General features: G+C 40.2%; 1 protein-coding gene across 10 annotated transcripts in view; it reads right to left on the reverse strand.

The window, feature by feature from the left end:
• Positions 1 to 20406, reverse strand: part of NAV2 (neuron navigator 2) — a 281427-nt gene that overhangs the window by 235747 nt on the left and 25274 nt on the right. For 9 of the 10 annotated variants that reach the window (XM_039335375.1, XM_039335372.1, XM_039335377.1 and 6 more), the window contains exons 1-2: positions 14910 to 15041; positions 6694 to 6811 (exon numbers count right to left, since the gene is read on the reverse strand). In XM_039335375.1, the coding sequence (XP_039191309.1) occupies positions 6694 to 6811; positions 14910 to 14981 (190 nt within the window). In that variant the 5' untranslated portion in view covers positions 14982 to 15041. Of the gene's footprint in view, positions 1 to 6693; positions 6812 to 14909; positions 15042 to 20406 lie in introns of those variants that run through there. The other variant, XM_039335370.1, reaches the window with a different exon arrangement.

Genomic DNA, 20406 nt, shown 5'->3' on the forward strand with positions numbered 1-20406 from the left:
TATTCTAGGATGGTGAGCTAGAGGAACTAAATTGGCACAAGACAGCAACGTTGACAGGGCCGCCACCTGCCTATGAATGGTCGCAGGGGCCAGGCCCCTATCCAAACCGTCAAGAAGGTAGTCTACAATCTGAGGAATGGTCAAACAGTAGACATCCAGTTGCCGCCTTCCGCACCCATTGCAAAAGTTTTTCCAGGTGGAATCGTAAATGCGATTGGTCGCAGGTCGATGGGCAGCCTGAATCAAAGTGATCGCCCATGGCGAGAATAGTTCCTGTGTCATGATGGTCAAGTGGCATACGGCTAACTGTAGCCACTGAGGGTCCGGGTGTTGGAAGACCCCCTGTTGAGGGACATGCGATGTGGGGGAATCTGCCATGGAGGAGAGTGGGAGAGATTCATTAGGTTGGCAAACCAGGGTTTCCGCGGCCAGTACGGGGCCACAAAGACTACTTCTGCCTGCTCCTGGAGCAGTTTGCCTATGGTCGCTGGAATGAGTGGGAGGGGAGGGAAGGCATAAAGTAGGCCCTCCGGCCACAGAGTTCTCAGGGCGTCTGTCCCCTCTGCCCCAGGGAGGTAATAACGGGAGAAGAACCTGGGGAGTCGGGCATTGCTCGATGACGCGAACAGGTCGAGGACCGGTTGGCCGAAACTTTGGGTTATCTCTGAGAAAAGATCCGGATGTAATCCGCATTCCAAGGGATCTATCGTGAAAGTCTGCCTGCCGGTTCTTGTTCCCTGAGATATGCTAGGCCCTGAGGGAGGTCAGGTTGGTCTCTGCCCAGGACCCCAGCAACCGAGCCTCCGACATGAGGGACTTGGGACCTGGTGCCTCCCTGCCGTGGGCCTTGGAAGCCATGTTGTCCGTAAGGACCAACACATGACGGCCTTTGATCCGGTGGCGGAATTGATGGAGAGCTAAGTGAATGGCCCTGAGTTCTAGCCAATTGATGTTGTGTCTCAAGTGTGTGCAGGACCAACGGCCCTGCACAAACTGAGACTGTAGATGGGCTCCCCAGCCGAAGAGGCTGGCATCTGTCATGATGGTGAGGCGGTTCAGCTGCTTGAAAGGTGACCCCTTGGTTACCGCTCGCAAGAACCACCAGCGAAGAGACCTCAGGGTGTAGATCGGGAGCCTCACCTGTCAGCTGGATGCGCTGGCGTTCAACCGCTGGAATGGTAAAAAAAAACATTGGAGCTCCCTTAAGTGGAGCCTGGCCCAGGGGACCATGGCTATGCAGGAGACCATTTTCTCTAGGAGTTGAGAAAGTAAGACTAAGGGGATGGTTTGTTCCCTGTACACTCGGCGAGCTAGGTCCCTGATGCTGCCCAACCGCTCCTGGGAGAGATAGACCATGCAGTTTGTGGTGTCTATGATGGCTCCCAGGTGCAGAAGTCTGGATGAGGGAACTGTCTAACTTTTTGGGAAGTTCACTGAGAACCCATGCTGTTGAAGTACCTGAATAGTTAAGGCCAGGTCCGACTGAGGCGCCTGGAAGGAGGATGCTTGACTCAAGATGTCGTCCACGTAACACTGGACACGTATCGATACCTTCCTTAGATGGGCGGCTAGCACGGCCAGGATCTTGGTGAACACCCTGGGTGCCGAGGAGAGGCCGAATGGGAGGGCCTTGTATTGGAAATGATGGCCCCTGTAACAGAACCTGAGGAACTGCCGGTGATCTGGAAGGATGGGGATGTGGAGACACGCTTCCATGAGGTCTATTGACACCAGGAAGTCTCCCTGTCTGATGCCTCCTAGGATGGACTGGAGTGATTACATCTTGAATTTCTTGTATGCAATGTAATAATTCAGACCTTTGAGGTCTAGAATCGCCCTCCATCCACCCGAGGTTTTGTGAACCACTAAGAGGATGGAGTAGAATCCCCTTCCTTTGTGATATGGCAATACCGGTTCTATGGCCTGAATGTCCAGAAGATGATGAATGGCCTCCTGCATAAGCCCTGCTTGATTGGATCCCGAGATGTGGGGCAGGTGATGAAGTGATCCAGAGGGCTGGCCAGAAAGTCGAGGGACAGACCTATAGAACCCAGCTGTCCATGGTTGTAAGCTCCCACCGATGAAAGAAGTGGTTCAGCCGGCCTCCTATGGGGAGGGTGACTTGAAAGTCACTTGGACCTCCTGAAGGGATGTCCTGTCTCTCGAAATGGTCTTTTATTCTGAGGTTGTTGTCTGGACCTAAAACCTGCCCTGTCATATGGATGGTCATATGGGCGGTCTTGTCTGGGTGTGAAAGGGCGGGAGGGTTGGGTGGCTGTTGAGCCTGAAGCTTGCCGAAAGGGCTGCCTCCAGGAATAAGGGGTGGCACGCTTGTCATACCATTTGGTAAGATGACTTTCCACTTATCCTTGTTTTCCACAAGGAACGGATTTAGGGCTTCATCAAAGAGATGGTTGCCCTGGTAGGGGGTGGTTGCAAGGCAGCATTTGGCCTTGGCATCAGCCTGCCAGTGCTTGAGCCATAGCATCCTCCTGGCTATAACATTGGAAGGTAGGGCTCTTGAGGCAAAGTTTGCCAACTGCAGAGTAGAGTCTGATGCATATTCCGTTGCCGCAACCATCTTGCTTAAGTCCTAATAGTCCGAATGTCCTCGGGAGGGAGTCTGGCTTGAAGCTGATGAAGCCATAAAAGGGTGGTTCGGACAAAAAAGGATGCGCAAGTGGCCGTTTTAATGGCCCACGAGGCCGCTTGATGGGTCTTGCGGAAGTCAGATTGCATTTCCTGTCCTCTGCCTTAAGTGGCTTGGCCATGTCTCTGGAGACCGCTCTCTGGGATACCAGAGGGGTCCAGGCTTCATCTACCTTTGCCTAAGTGAGGTTTTTGGAGGTGCTAAATAGTTTCTTGTCTGTTCTGCCGATGGAGGGGAGGAAGATGGGGACACCCATTGTTTCTTGATCCTAGTGAGGAATATGGAGGGGCAGGGAACATGGTGCTGGGTCGCTACGGTTTCGAAGAAAACCGGCTTCGGACTCGCCTCAGATGTGGCTTGTGGCTGAGGGAACTGATCGGACCCTATATTAGCCGTAGTGGTGGCCTTGCGGAGCAAGGGGAGAAACAAAGCCGGATTAAACAGGCCTCCACATGGAGAGGGGTCTGGGAGAAGCTCTTCCTCTTCTGACCAATTAAATTCTGGCTGATCACCTCCCATGGGAGATGAATAGCCACTGATTGAGGAGCGGTCAGGAGACGAAGGTTCCTGAAACAGGGGAATCCCCACTGGAGGGGTGGAAGGAGGAATGGCCGATGTAGAGGCCTCCTGCCGGGCGGGTGGTAAGACCTTTCTGCGAGTGCCCGGTCCCCAACTTTGGAGAGCAGGGCCTCAAAGCGGCCGTCGGAGAATATATCTCCTAGTTCTGGCCCCCTGAGACCGGCGGCTGTTGGAGTGAAGGTGGCCTCAGGGGCTGAACCTGAAGCAAATGACGTTGGGCTGGTGGCTGTGTGCTGGGCTGCCAGAGTGATGGAGTTGTCCGCCAGGGACCACACACCTGAGCCAAGGTGGAAGGACCCAAAGGGAGATTGAATTCTGGGGCCACCAATTGATCCCTCTCATTCTTTGCCTGTTTCTGTGCTCTGGAGAACTCCTTCTCCAGAGCCTGGTGCTTATGGCTGGCTTGCGTCTCCGCCAACCTGGAAGCCTTCTTGAGTGTGCCCTTCACCTTGTTCTTGAGCTTGCCCGCTGCCTTCTGGTTGGAGGTTTTGCATTGGCGTGACTTGAGGATGGGGATACGGTGCTCATGGGTTGAGGTACCATGGAGTCTTCCATCCTGGGTTGAGCTATCTCAGGAAACCTGAGGGGGAGCTATGGCAGGCAAGCAGTTGGCGGGAAGAGTAGTTGGAGCAAGTAATGAGGACTGCTCCCCTGACCACCTGACCAGGTAATAGGTCTCTCTGGGAAGAAGGTCACGGCTGTGAAATTAAGGCCGAAGGCACGGTTGGGACCCGCTCTGGGCTCCGCCTGGAGGCCTTAGGTGGTCAGTCAATGTGCACCAGAGGGCCCAATGAAGGGCGCAGAGGCCTGAAAGGGAGGCCTGGCAAGGGAATGGCGAAAGCTCAAAATGGCGACTGCGGATTGAAATGCGGCCTGAATGTATTGGGCGTGGTTGTAACTATATAAGGATGATTGAAATCCCTGAATTGCGGCCTGGTGTGTTACAGGGGCTGCAGTCACTATGGCAGGCACTTGTGTGGCCTACTGGAAGAACCACGTGGCCTGCTCAAAATGGCAGCCGCGGCAAATTCCGGGGAGTTACTGGGATATTCAGGGCTGTCATTATAGCCTGGAACCTAGGCCAGAGGAAGCGATGAAATTAATCAATCCTCTGAGTCCAAGGCAACAACAGGGAGCTCTGTTAGGGCCTCCGTTGCCTCATGCATCAAACAAAATGGCGGCTGCTACTATTGGGCCAAGGCGGACGATGTCCGGATGCCTCAAATGCTAAAATGTGAGGGGCCCGTAGCGGCAGCTCCAGGCGCTATGCTGGATTGAAGAAATGGCGATCCGCCTGTAATTTGTAATGGGAGTGAGTTCCCATGTCGGTGTCGAAGCCTAGTTGCTTTTAGTGGCAGCCAAAATGGTGGCCGCGGCTGTTGGGGACGGCTTGGGAGGACTTGGGAAGACTGAGGGGCCATAACGCTGTGCAGGATCGGCGAAAAAAGGCAATAAAAAACAGCGAGTTGCCTGCGATTCCTCCAGAGGGGAATTGGGGTGCTCGGGGAGAGCTGACGGAGGGAGGATGGTTGAAAGGGTTTCCCCAGATCCCTGGGGAAGGAAAAAACAGGGAAGCTGCAACTTCCAAGTCTCATGTATATTCTCTTTTTTCAACCCTAAATATGTAATAATAATAATGATAATGATGATAATGATAATGATAAAGATGGAAGGGACCTTGGAGGTCATCTAATCCAACCCCCTGCTCAGGTAGGAAACCCTATACCATTTCGGACAAATGGCTGTCCAGTCTCTTCTTAAAAACTTCCAGTGTTGGAGCATTCACTGCTTCTGGAGGCAAGTTGTTCCACTGGTTAATTGTTCTTACTGTCAGGAAGTTTCTCCTTAGTTCTAGGTTGCTTCTCTTCTTGATTAGTTTCAACCTGTTGCTTCTTGTGGAAAGCATCCTTGGCTACAAAAAACTTGCTCAGGCCTGCTGCAGCCAGAGTTTGAAAGCTAAAAATCAATGCTTTTCATTTCTCCCAGATACAAACCATGGTCTACATGACATTTTCTGCACGGCATGTTACAGTTTCTTTGAGTCCTAACTGGCTTCTGAGTTCTTCTGAGTTTTTTTCCAGCTGAGGTTTCCAGACCAGATGCAAAGACAGATTCATGCAGAATGTATCCTAAGGTTATGCAGGTCATCCATAAATAACCATTACTTCCAAAACATGTCAACAGAACTTTACAAATTTGGGCCATGCACCATTGAAGAAGAGAGAATCAAATTGCAAAAGGCCACGGCAATGCATGAGGTTTTCCTAATTCTTTTTATGACATTTATGTGCCATAAAAGACACACATTAAAACTCTAAAAAAAATGGAGCAGGATTTCCTGAATGATAATTTCCATTTCTCCAAATCAGGCATCTTAATACTAAGAATTCCAGGGCTATGTGGCCACTTTCACTGAAAATTTAGTTCATATCTAAATCATATCATTTTTAGTCTGAAATGCATATATGCCTTAGATATATATAACTGTGTTAAAGATAACAGATTTCTGGACTTTTTGTATATGAAGAAAAGCTACATAAAACTGCTAGTTTTTAAATAAGGAATAGATAAGATATTCTCATAGACAAAAAAAGATACTTTATTGCTTCCATGGATGCCTAAGACAAAATCATTCTGACTTGTCTTAAGACATCACATCTAGCTAATGAGAAAATTCTTTGGTACCTGAAAAACTGTATCTATCTAAGGTAACTCTTTAGAGCATAAGAGAATCAGTACTGCTGTGTGAAGTACTGATGTGTGAAGTAATATGAACTAATCATATTAACTGCATAATTTCATAATTAAATTTAAATCTAATTCAAATAAAATGAAATGAAATTTTGGGCTTGCTCCATTGCTCCATTATTATTCTGAAAAGATCCCAGCATACAACTCAAAAGTTAAGTGCCATACTTTCAGTGTGAAAAGTTATGAAACCTCAAATTCATCTGTGGTTTGTCTGACTGTAGCCTTGAATCCAAATCACTAAAGCTTTGGGATCACCACTGAACTTCACGTTTGTTTCTCAAATAAATGTTTAGAGAGTTACTTTAGTACTTAAGCATTTAAAAAAAAACCACTAAATTGTGAAACCTGCCTTCTCAATCCCTGCATTTTATCCCTAATTTCTAAAGTCAAGACTTCACTTAAACATAAATGATTTCAGCTTCAATCAAAGATAAAAGAAGAATCAAAAATAAATATATAAGACCAGACAGCACTAACAGCAACTCTGGGCAATTAAAACAAAAAGTTAGATAAGGTTTGGGAACCCTGTAATTCTTTTCCATAATACTGTATAGGACCTGTTAATAAACTTACAGGAACAACCATATGCATATATTTTTAAAACTCACATGTGTAACATTGCAGCTAAATGTACTTTAGTTTTCTGTCCAGACAGAAAACAGTCTCGACAAAAACATTGCAACTATGCTAAAATAAAAGGCATATTTACTCACCTACAACCTGGATGATTTCAGCCAGTAAAACTCCATCGGTCACATCTTGCTGCAGATCTTTTATCAAGCGTTTATGGCCAGATTTTGCTAGGTAATGATTGGCCCAATCTGTGTAAATCTGTAGAAAGGAAAAGGAGAGCCAAAGTTAGGCCCTTTTCTGTTTAAATCATTAATTTCTCCCTTAAAATTAATGAAAGCCAGCCCCAACTTTGGCAGCCTCTGGAACAAGTGGGACAAAGCGTTTCCCTTCTTTTCCCAAACCAGTTTGAAGCAAAGTTAGCAACATTAAAATTCAAGGCATTGTGCTGATCAAGTATTCAGCTTATTATACTGGGGCTTTCTTGTATAGAGAAATTTGACATCAGAGCAGGAAGAAAATAAAGAAAGCTTCTAAACATGCTACAGTCTGAATTAATAAGTTATCAGACATGGAACTAAACAGTCTGCGTAAGAGGCTGGACTGGATTTCTCTACTGAGTTGACATTCTCCTTTTGTATCCTTATCGAGAAGCCATACCGATACTGAAATGTATGATTGTGCACATGTTTACACCAAGTTTCGTAAAAGTAAATAATTAGGGTATTTTAAATGGATACATTCTTTTAAATTGCAGTTAACCAGATATGTAAATTACATTAGCACTGCCACATAGCACAGGGCTGTCAACCGTTATAAAAGGGCTATTCAGGATAAGGTTTGTAATATGCAAAGTGTGTTTTTGTCCCCCAAACAGCTTAAAAGGTCTATAAGTCTTGACAATTTCTCCTTTATTTCCAGTATTTCCAGAGGAGGTGTACACATATACAAAGTTGCATATACACAAAAAAATGTACATGAGTATCTGATTTCTATTTGAAGTAATTATGTTCCAACTTGATTAACTAAGCATAAAACAAGGTTTTTAAAAACAACTAACTGAAGCTAAAACCATTAACCTTGCATCCCAGAAAGCACTGATGCACTTAAAATATACATTGGCCTTTGGAATGCAAAACTTTACATCCATTTCTGAGATTATAAAAGGCAGATATCTTCATACAAGCAATTTGAAAGTAAGCCCTACTGTAAGCAATGGAAAGTGCTTCGAAATAAAAAAAGATTCATAAGAGGCGGATGTTTATGTCCTTATCCAGAGAATTTTCTTTCATCACCATTCATTTTAGCGTGAGCTCAGCCAATAAAAACTACACATGGTGCAGTGGTTAGAATGCAGTATTGCAGTCTAACTCTGCCCACAGTCTGGAGTTCAATCTTGACAAGCTTGAGGTTGACTCAGCCTTCCATTCTTTTGAGATCAATATAATGAGGACCCAGATTTTGGAGGGCAGTAAGCTGGTGTTGTAAACCTCCTAGAGCAGGCATGTCAAACTCATGACATCATGTGACATTGTGCGACAAATGGGAACTTTTTTCCCATTATGGGTGATGGGGTGGGCGTGGTTTTGGTGTGATGCATCTGGCCCGTGGGCCGGCAGTTTGACATGCCTGTCCTAGAGAGTGCTGAAAAGCGCTATGGACTGGTATATAAGTCTAAGCACTATTGCTACTGCTATTTTGAAAAGTGTGTTGTAAGAGTTAGATGAACAGTGTTTTCAGTTGTGTTTTCACTATATTCAATTAATATTTATTATTTGTTAGATTTACACCCCACTTGTTCTCGAAATACTCAAGTTAATGTACATAGGATCTACCTCTCTAATTTTTATATTATATCTCATTACTCATTATATTTTTTTCCTTGTAATATCACTCTGCTGAACACTTAATTTACATAGTTCTGTCTTATATCTAAGTATATTTACCCATATAGTATGTCTGTATTACTTTTATTTTTCTAATCTGGTCCATTACCTTCTCTTATTGGTATCTTTATTAAGATTAATATTACTTTGATATATGATTATTATTACTTTGTTGTTTTGCACGCATGCTGAGAGTTTGTGCACCAGAGACAAATTTCTTGTGTTTCTATCATACATGGCCAATATTCTATTCTATTCTATTCTATTCTATTCTATTCTATTCTATTCTATTCTATTCTATTCTATTCTATTCTGTTCTGTTCTGTTCTGTTCTATTCTGTTTTGCTCTGCTCTGTTCTCATTGTGTGACACATCACTTTTACATCAATTTTCATCATCATAGCTGAAAAAAAATTGTAAGGAGCACTTTCACCATCTAGTTAAAATCTCAGAACAGTAAATGCATAAGTGGCCGATTACTTTGCTTGGCCAAAGCAGAAGGATGAAAGAAGCAAGATTAGTGATATCACATGATAAACAGCTATGTTCTAGAAATAAGGTATGGAAAAAGCTGTTTCCTGACATCTTTGAATATCAAAGATGTCATTGCTACAATCCATTTGCTGAAAGGAACTTTACCATATGTTTATTTGAATCTGATAAAATTATATGTGCTGGGAGAAAAATCTACATCCTGCATTTTTATTTTCTAGCTCAGTATTATGAATACAAAATTTGCCAGGTCATTTCTCATTTTTAATTTCTCACTTTATATTCATTGTTAGCTTCCTTAGTATACATTATACATCAAACCAATTATGGTGCAGAAACAGAAGGCTTCTTGCTGCCAGGCATTGTAACTTAAGCTTTCTTCCATTTTGCTTTTCACACTTAGGAAATTCAACAGTATAAGTCCCAACTCAGTTGTTTGAGATGGGAACTAGTGATAGCATACTGTGATTTCCAATATTCCCTCTTCCTCTAATTAATGAATCAAAAGCTATCAAATATTTCAAGGAACTGAAAAGATTTAAAAAAAGCAGCCGAAGATTGTAACAGATTGAGGAAATTTGTTATGTTGGTTTTCCTGAATATTTTCCTTCTTGAAACTGTGTATTTATTTCTGAGCAAAAATACAATCATTTGCTCATCAGCATATGAAGTTGCTGTATAATGAATGACATTGTTGGTTTGTATCTATAGGAACTATCATCTCTCAGCTGGCAATGCTCTCTTAGGGAGCATTGCAGACGTTTTCCAGCAGTAGTAGCAGAGGATTTTCTAATGAAACGTGTGCAAAAAAAAAAAAAAAAAAAAGATGCCGGAACTCACACATGTTGTACAACCTGCCTTGCCTACCCTACAAGGTTCCATCCAAAAAAGGTGCTGGAACTCTGTTCTGGGCGTTCTATGAGAAAAAAAGCTCTGGCCATACTAGTTATGACAAAAGCAATTCCCATTTACAGCTTGCCTCCCCATAGTTTCCTTCTTCAAGGGCTATCTCCATCACAGCCAGACTCTGATGATGGAATCATCCTCATTTAGGTTAGCAAGCACTTTGAGAGAAGGGTGATAATTTGTCAATGGGGGGGGGGAGTTAAAGGTCAACACCTTCCACAGACAGTGTTAAAAACTAGAATCTGTAGAAAAGTAGGCTGAGCTGGAGGCGGGGTTAAAGGTGTCATCACTTTGGAATCATTGCACAGTCACAAGAGACCAAAATCTATTTCCCTCCTGTGAATTCCATTGACCTTATCCAGCACTGATTTAGCTTTGACCATTAGCTGATTAGATTCTTATGTATAAGTGGCAAAAATAAAGTCTTCTGTGCTTTGAACTGAAGCACATGCTTCTGGTTATTTACGCGTGAGAGAATTGTATCCAGAAGTGCCAGCTGGTTTGGTCCATTCTGTAAGCATTGGTGGATAATTTTTTTTTAAAAAAAAATGGATAACTAAGTTATCCTAACTAGTAGAGAAGGTAACCCTGTACATTTTTGTCAGGATGTGGCAGGCAACTTGTTTAAAAAGAGTAAAACAAGAACAGCAGCAGAAGCCAACTAAAGGCAATGACAACCCAGAAATGCCAGGAACTAAGTGTAGGGAGAAGTACTAGTGCCTAGAAAGATAAGTAAGAGGACGGGGGAATGGCCTGGTGTGGGAAACCATCTCTCAGCACTTTGGTCTTATTGGCCATCCCACTTACATGCTGATTAACTGGTTGTTTAATAATAATAATAATAATAATAATAATAATAATAATAATGTTGGAAGAGACCTTGGAGGTCATCTGGTATAGTAATAATAATAATAATAATAATAATAATAATAATAATAATAATAATAATAATAGTAATAAAGTTGGAAGGGACATTGGAGGTCATCTGGTCCAACCCCCTGCTCAGGCAGGAAACCCTATACCAGACAAATGGCCGTCCAGTTTCTTCTTAAAAACTTCCAGTGTTGGAGCATTCACCACTTCTGGAATGTTGTTTACTGGTTAATTGTTCCAACTGTCAGGAAATTTCTCCTTAGTTCTAGGTTGCTTCTCTCCTTGATTAGTTTCCATCCGTTGCTTCTTGTCTTGCCCTTCAGGTGCCTTGAAAAATAGCTTGACTCCCTCTTCTTTGTAGCAGCCCCTGAGATACTGGAACACTGCTATCATGTCCCCCCTCGTCCTTCTCTTCGTTAAACTAGACATACCCAATTCTAGCAGTCATTCCTTATATGCTTTAGCCTCCAGTCCCCTAATCATCTTTGTTGCTCTTCTCTGTACTCTTTCTAGAATCTTAACATCTTTTTTACATCATGGTGACCAAAACTGGATGCAATATTCCAAGTATGGCCTTACCAAGGCATTGTAAAGTGGTATTAATACTTCATGTGATCTTGATTCTATCCCTCTGTTAATGCAGCCTAGCACTGTATTGGCCTTTTTGGCAGCTGCAGCACACTGCTGGCTCATTTTTAAGTCCACTAGGACTCCAAGGTTCCTCTCACAGTTACTACTACTGAGCAAGGTACCCCTTATACTATACCTGTACATTTGGTTTTTCTTGCCTAACTGTAGAACCTTACTTTTTTCACCACTGAATTTCATTTCGAACACGTGTCCCCAACCTTTTGGGCACAAGAGACCGGTTTTGTGGAGAGAGGTTTTTCCGCAGACCAGAGGGGACATGGTTTCATGTACTGTCTGCATCCCGTGGATGGGACTTTGCTTGTTTGAGCAGACCAGTTTCTGGCATGTCGTGGACCGATGCTGGTCCATGTACCGGGATTTGGGGACTCCTGATTTAGAAGACTCTCCTACTTATATGTCATGGTTGTGACTGATTTTGTTAATTTAATACATCCATATTTTTTAAATGATAAAAATAATATTTAAGGACTAGAAAAGTGCTGCAGGATTATAACAGTTGCATCTCACAGTTGCATGAAGATTATTTTATATAGAGACTTTCACATTCACTTTTCATACTTTAGATGTGAATTCAGGGTGTGACACATCAACACTGCTTTTGCAAATATAACCCAGCATTTTTCAGTTCATTGCTGAAACACTAAAGATGAGCAACCAAGAGTTTGACAGATGTTTTCATAAAATTAATACAAACAGAACAGCCTGCAAGACAGAAAAATAAGACCTAAGGAAGTATATCTTTTCTAAAATTAGGAAGCTTAAAAACAACACAGTGAGGAAAATATGCAACTCTACTTATCAAAAGTGTCGTGTTGTCAAAAGCTTTGACAATCCAATGCCCATAGTTTGTGAACTCAGACTATGAGGGATTAATTTATTCATCAGACAGAAAGAATTCTATCTTGTGTGGAAATGTTCCCATTGAAATTGGGTTACCAAGTAAGAATATTTATTTATCCTTGGCTTCGTAATCTAACAAACTCATTCAAGATAAAATTTATTTGATCTAAAATTTCAGCTAGAATGACTTGATAAATAGAAAATAAATCTGATGATATAATATTCTATAATATATTTTAATATATATATTATATATAAACATTATATATATAACATAACAACATAATATATATGTGTTGAGATCTAAATTGTTATGAAAAATGACAAACCAAATAATTCAATACGGCAAGGAGTACTGCTAGTGTACAATACATAGCTGTATCCATTCAAATCCTACTCATGCAATGGACTACAAGCAAATTTAAACATGCACCTCATTTTATGCACACCTCATCCTTAAACAGCTCTCAGCTGGTTCCCATTTTCAAGGGATGCTTATAAGCCAATATTGTTATTTTGTTAAAATTCTTAACAGTAATGTAAAGATCACAAAATAAAGCAAGCAACTAAAATAGAATAATTCATCTTATACAGCAGTATTTAGTGTTGAGAGTAACATATATAGAGGTATAGTGCATAGGTAACAATCTCAGTTCTTCAACCTATGAGTTCACATTTGGGTTGAAAAAGCTATTCTTAACTATGGAATTTAACAACTGCCAGATTATAATAGAGAAGACTCCTGGGGGAAAAAAATGCAACCATGCCAGGAGGAGAGAAGCAGGCATATCTTTTCCATTTTCTGATCTTCACTTTTGAGGACCTGCCAATGTGACAATAACTAGCCCTCCACTCTCTTTATTGGTTTTGGCAGTAATATCAGGAAGCCACAATGTCAACCTTATGGAAGGTCTTCCAAAACATTGATATTCCCACACCTGGGAAACAAATGAACAGTTTGTTGGGAAAAGGTTTGTTCTCCTTGGCAGCCAAATCAGAAGTGGACGCATAAAGTTCTGTGGTCTGATGGGAGAAGTCACTCCCTGCAGTCACTGTCATGACCTTCAAAGGTCACTGGTTTCCCTTGAGATTCTCCTCCATTTTCTGAGGAAAATCCTAGTTTCCTACATATCACTTTGATATGGCTTCATCTTGCCTCAGTGACAGGTTGGTCCTGAGATGTGGGCTCTGATATGAAGACATGTCCTCAGCAAGTAGTAAGATAAGCCATCTGGTATTGGAAATAGGAAGGTATGTGGACAAAATGTTAAAGCCTTAATAGACTATATTGTGCTCATGACAACATCTACATAAAATCAAGTATACTTCGACCCCTTAAAAACAACAAAGGCAGCAGAAAAGTTACTTTAAAAACTCTTAGAAAACCTTTGTTCACACACAACAGCTATCTCTAACATGCCAAGTTTCCTCACTACACTTGTATCATTGTCTGTTAATTTACAAAACATGTATCTTTCTGCTATTCCTCTGAACCTACAATTTTGAAAATGAATCTGTCTCTGATGATATTGCTTAGGGAGACACTACAGCAACAGCTGAGTGGTATATTTTTGGTTTCAAACATCATAATTAGAACTGGCCAAAGAGTATGTTACTTCTTACTAGCTTTTGAAACCAGTCAGAAGAAAAATCCCCCTCTGCATACTTATAGACAATCCATATGCTAAAATGCCATGCGTGTGATCTTGTTATCCAAAACCACCAAGGATTTTTGATATTCACACATATTTAAACTTAGCATCAGCAAGCTGACATGAACCTCACAAGAACATTCACATTTGCTTTGTCACAACCCAGCCAAGTGCAAAATAAGAATTAAAGGTATTTTTCCCACCATAGTTACTATTTTTGTTTCTTGTTTTTTCTTAATTAATTTTAATTAATGCATTTCAAATTAAATAAAATACCTTGTAAAAGTGCTGTAATGATTCAAAGATAAAAGTTAGCATCTTTTAGACATTTAAAAGTTAGCAACTGTGGACAAATAATAAAAAAATCAAAGTAATGTTTTATTAGCTAAATTGTAGCCACATATTTCTATGGGTTAAAAGAGATTTCTGGGTTTATAGTTTATACCAGCATTTGATGCATTCATTTCAACCATTCGTATTGATGGTCTCTTACAAAACTAGTAATTACTCTGGCACATCATAACCTATCTCCAATAAAACAGGAACCTTTGAATGTAATCATATCATCCCAGAAAGCACATTTCCCTTCCTCTCAAAATTCTTCCATATTGACATTTTTAACACAACTTTTGACTTTTCTATGTTTCTAAATCTTGCAATATTTTCTAATTTTACAGCTTGCATTCATTGTATAATAAGTATAATTCAAAAGTATCGGTAATATTTAAGTAAAAAAAAAGATATGTATATCTAAGTGTATAGTTACCAAACACGCAAAACATTTATAAAGATTGTTATTGAAATATAGAAATAGCTGAAGCAAACATATTAGATCAATAACAGAAAAATACTAACTTGAATAATAACCTTGATCTTTAACAGCCTTATGTATTATGTATTTATATACATTTTAAATGCTGTTCTGTAAACACTGTAAATAAAGGAAGCATCTGTAAAATCAAACACCAAAAGCCATACAACTGAACTGCAAACTCTAAGACCAATCAACTGTGTAGATAATAGCACTGCACTAATCAATGAGAAAACATAATTGCTTACTCTTTTATACTGATCATAGGAACTTTTACTTCTTTCATAAGCTGGAACCTGGAAATTCATATTTATTGGCATAATCTCTAAAATGAAGATAGAGAAGACTTTGGTGATACAGCTTGGCTCTTCTCTGTCAGATGAAACACAGCAGAGGGCAAAGTATGCTCCAGCACGTGAACCTTGGTAGTTAATTTTAGTGGAGGTCACCATTCACTCTGGTTAGATCTTCTTACACAAGATAAGGAATGCCTTGCTACTTTTGCACACCCACCAAATGCAAGCCCCATATGACCCCAATACATCTGGTTCCTTCCTTTTCTTTCCAATCTGCTTCAAGTATAATCCTGAGCCCTTGTTAAAGTTCACAAAACATCAACTGTTTTGAGGGGAGAAAAGTATACCTAGGAAAGTAATCATTTCATATCTTCAATTACAACAAAAGTATAAAATGACAGAAGCACCAAACATTATATAAAGGATATATTTATTAATTCCATTTATATTTTAACTTTCATCTCAGAGCTCAAGGCTTTGCATGCAGGAGTCTCCTTTCATTTTTGCTTGACAGATATCATCCTACCAGATTGATTGGGATGAGGGATAATGACCAAGGTTGCCTAAGGTCTGTGATCAATTAGAATAGTTTAATGTGACCTCTTCAATTCTAGTCTAACTTATTAATCAAAAGTCCACAATGGGGACTATCAAGTTTATTTTGTTTCAGTATAGTAAGCTAGATTTCTTCAGTAATAGATTTTTACATTTCCATCTTTAAATCTGTTTTGTCCTTATTTCCTAAATGCATAACACCTTGCTTTACTCTGCCATCCCACACTTGAAACTATCAGCAGAACAGCACAACTTTCTTGTTTACCCACTGAGTGTTCCCCAGTGGCAGGAGAGTGATGGTGATTAACACTAAGTGGCCACTTCAGTTGGTGAAAGCCTGCATATATTGTGTCTTCTATAAAATGCACAGTGTATTTTGAACTTTGGTGTTGGAGAGAATAATCAGAAAATAACACCAGATAAACTACCCAGGAAGAAATAATATCCTAATCAAGAAACATCAAGGAAGAAACCATACAAAAGCTAAGATTGCACTACATATGAACTATGAAAGGAATCCATTCTCTCATGTACTGATGTTACCTTGACTAATTATGAAATATCGGCCAGAAAGCAATAAATTTCAGAGAACGCAAGAACCCAACTGGCCAAGAATTTTGTTCTCCAGAAATTGATCTTACTTGGCATCTGCCTCAGCACTGGGCATTCTCTGAGGCAATACAGTGGTACTTTGATACTCATCATTAATTGGTTCTGGGAAGTGTGACCAAAAATGATGAGTACCAAACAAAATTTTCCCCTAAGGAGTAATATAGCGAGTCACAAGGCAGCCAACACTGACAAATTCTAGCTTGTGCATTGAATACCAAATAAACAATGAGTACTGGGACAAAGGTTTCATGTTAAAATGTGTTGAGTACCAAATTCAATGAGTTTCAAAGAATCACATGATAATGTTAAATGGTTATGATCTTGTGGGGCCTCGTTACTAGCCATCCAAGGACACAAGAGACAGGTTGGATACAACTCTCATCCATAATCTATTCTTAGAATAAAATAATGAAAGGTTACTAGGGGAATGAAAATATCCATCTATATTTTAAAAATGTCACTCTTTCTAGTCTGATATCTTCCAAAGATGTTGGATTATGAGACCCATCAAATGCACGTTTTAGCAGAGAATTCTTTCAATCCCAACATGACAAGTTATGGATACAGCAATAGCACTTAGAATTATATACCACTTCACAGTGCTTTACAGCCCTCTCTAAGTACCGTATATGCCGGCGTATTAGGAGACCCGACGTATAAGACGACCCCCGTCTTTATAGCCGGGCCGCATTCCTAGAACGTCGTCTTATACACCGGAAACTACCAGTATTTCCGGCGTATAAGACAACTCGGCGTATAAGACAACCCCCGTCTTTGGCGCCGATTTCAGCGCTCGCGGAAGTCGTCTTATACGCTGGCATTTACGGTAGTTTACAGAGTCAGCATATTGCCCCCAACAATCTGACTCTTCGGAGGAATGGAAGTCTGAGTAAACCTTGAGCCGGTGAGATTCGAACTGCCAAACTGCTGGCAGCCAGGAGTCAGCAGAAGTAGCCTGCAGTACTGCATTCTAACCATTGCACCACCAGGGCTCATACAACCCAGGAATCTGTAATCCCCAGATCATGGACCAGCACTGGGCCATGCAAACAAGTGAAGCCCCATCCACTGGATGCAGGCAGCACACGAAAACACACCCCCTCTGGTCCATGGAAAAATCTTTCTCCACAGAACTGGTCCCTGGTGCCCAAAAGGTTGGGGGCCTCTGATATAACCCATCTTTCATGATAAATGGGGATGTTAAAAAAATTCTTCAAAATTTATCAAAATATAAATGTTCTCACTGAAGCATTTCTATTAATCATTTAAGATTTTTGGAAGTTAAGGCCAACATCTTGCTTTAAGTCTAGAAGGCAATAAGTGTTGGGAAAGAGTTTGAAGCCTTTCTAAAATGTAACCCAGGAAACTCATTTGATTAAAGTGAGCTGTTCAGTTCCAAATCAGACTTCAAAAATCTCATATATACCATCCAAAAGTTCATAAGAGGAAGTCTATCATCTTCAATATTACAATGTTCCTTGTCATGTGGTGAAACATCAAGTATGCTTTCAGTTCAGATCAACTTTGAGAACTACAATATCTTGCCCACAGTAGTTTGCCACTGCTTTCCTCTGGGAAGTTTTTATTTTTACAATATTTTTTTTAAGTTACAGTCCTGGAATTCCCTGGAAATCTCCCACCTAAACAACAAAGAGGACCAAGCCTACTTAATGTCCCAACCAACCTGCAATTGCTCAGGTGGTACTACCTGAAACATGAAAGTAAGAATGCAATTCCTCAAAATTGTATTGCATGTAATCACTGTGATAACTTAATATTTGGTATATCACAGCAAAGTTGAATCCTTCTGCGTGTGCTTATATATGGTACAGGCCATAAGAGTTTGGTTATACTTACAAAACTAGGTTAATGAAAAGCAAGGGATGACTAAATGGTACATAATGACATACATTTAATGATTGAAATAAAACCGTCTACCAGATATAAGTGGCATCAGTTCTACTGATGCAGTTACATTTTTTACACTTTGTATCCATTAGGTACATAATTTGATACATGTTGTATGTTTCTTAAGCTTACATCAAAGAACAATGTTGCAGTCATAAATCTTTTCAAATTTAGGTTGTATTAGGTATGTCAAACAGTTTTAAAGCAACAAAGTGCTAAATTAATTCCAAAAGATATAAAAGAAGTAATCAAATCAGTTTGTCTTTGGCCATCTGTTTCAGAGATGTCAATTAAATTAAAACAAATCATCTACCAATTGATAACTTTCTAAATTAGTTGTCGATTGTGACCCTGTGGTCAGCTGAGCTGTCCTAGCTTCTGTACAGAGATATCTAAATGTAATAAATATCTAACAGACTTCTCAATTACAAACTGATGCGTTTTCAACACAACAGTGAGTGGCTAGAAAAGAATTAAAACTGTGAACAAAGTTAGTAAGTTTTCCACGTTTGGCAAATGTTCCCCAAATCATATTGTGAGCCGAGGCTGGGAAAAGCTTCTCAAACTATATCCATTCATGAATAAGTCAATTATTTTACTTGTTTATTTCCTTTCAAAGAACAGTAGTGACAATAGCTTGCAATAGAATAATGTGAGAAACGTGAGAACAAATTGTTTATTTTAGGAAATAAACTGAAAAGAAAGGTGTAAAAAAATTAAAGTGTTGGATGACTATTTCTGAGGGGGTCTTGCAGAAGAACACAACTAGCTGTGCACCATTCTGTTTGAAGTGCTATCAATTTTAAAAAAAACCCACGTACTGTACTTGCTTTGCCTTATTTTCTGTTAGAAAAAGATAAATTTATTCTAGATCATACAAGTTTTTCTCTTTTATTATAATATAATATGTTTTCATTGTGTTTTTCCCCGCATAACTATCAGGAACAGACTGGATTTTTTCTCAAAAAAAATCTAGGTTTCAGTTGTCAGAGTAAAAATGGTATCTGGGAGCTTTCAGAACAGATACACATATGTTAGATGTGTGTCAATATGCAAAATAGATTGACATACAGTAGTTGCCTGTATTTCTGGACATGCTTTGAGGAATTAGACCATGCAGGGGTTCTCAACCTTGGCAACTTTAAGACTTGTGGACTTCAAAGCTGGCTGAGGAATTCTGGGAGTTGAAGTCCACAAGTCTTAAAGTTGCCTGAGCTTTCCAGGAAAGTTCCTGTACTTCAATACTCTTAGGCAGTGTTTCCCAAACTTGACAATTTTAAGGCATGAGGCTGTTGCTGGCTGTGGAATTCTGGGAGTTGAAGTCCTCATGCCTTAAAATTGTCAAGTTTGGGAAACACTGCTCTTAGGGAACAAAGGAAAGGAAAGCCTACATGTTTTCAAAGCACCGGTTCCAGATTATCTCTCTCTCTCCAACAATCCTCTTTGCAGGCATTTTAAATGTATGTTTAAAAATAGCCAAAAAGTAGCTAGTTTAACTAAATTGATTGAATTGACTTGGAATTTGCTATGATATGTCTATGAAAATTTTCAGTCATCCAGGTCATAGTTATCCCAAAGATGCTTTTTCATGAGGCAAACTGGACGTTGTTTTTCTTTGAAGATGTTTCGCTTCTTATCCAAGAAGCTTCTTCAGCTCTGACTGGATGGTGGGGAATGAAAGGATTTATATTCCTTGCTATGATAGTTTTCATTCTCTTCTTTTGTATTCCACCTTTCCCAATTAAACCCCCCCCCTTTATAGCCAGAGATTTATTTTCATAAGGGAATTTCTCATTAAACCCTTCCACATATCTGCCTCTGACTTTACATATGTCTGGATTTTAGGCAAGAAAATCCAAAACATGTTATAATTTGTTTTTGTCTTAAAACTGGCTGGATTGAGAGGACCTTATTAGGAAGGCTAAGAATTTCCTAGCTGAACAGATGGAGATGTTTCATAAATTTCAGTCTGATAGATAGCAGCTTTTAGTCTGAAATAACTGGTCTTCCCAAAGGAGACAAAAACTACAAATTATCTCTATACCACAGTCTGAAGTTTATGTATTACACACAAAAAGAAACAGAAAGAAGATACACACATCTTAAAATGATACTTATTCTTGGTCAATGAAATTCCGGTATAATTCTAACTGTATAGGGCAAAAGACCAAAACAGATTAGAAGATTTTAAAAGAGGACGGTGGGCTAAATTTATAATTAAATTATTAACAAATCTATCAACTCAGTCAAATACAGAGGAGAATACAACCCAGCCAAATTTAGAAACTTCTTGCTTTTTGAAATAAATGCTTGATTATGTCAGACAATTAAGCTGAGAAGGATTATAGAAATATACAAAATGGATTTTTTTTCC

Source organism: Crotalus tigris, unplaced genomic scaffold, assembly GCF_016545835.1.
Source record: "Crotalus tigris isolate CLP2741 ecotype Arizona unplaced genomic scaffold, ASM1654583v1 scf7180000017640.1540244, whole genome shotgun sequence".
In the NCBI taxonomy this organism is placed as follows: domain Eukaryota; kingdom Metazoa; phylum Chordata; class Lepidosauria; order Squamata; family Viperidae; genus Crotalus; species Crotalus tigris.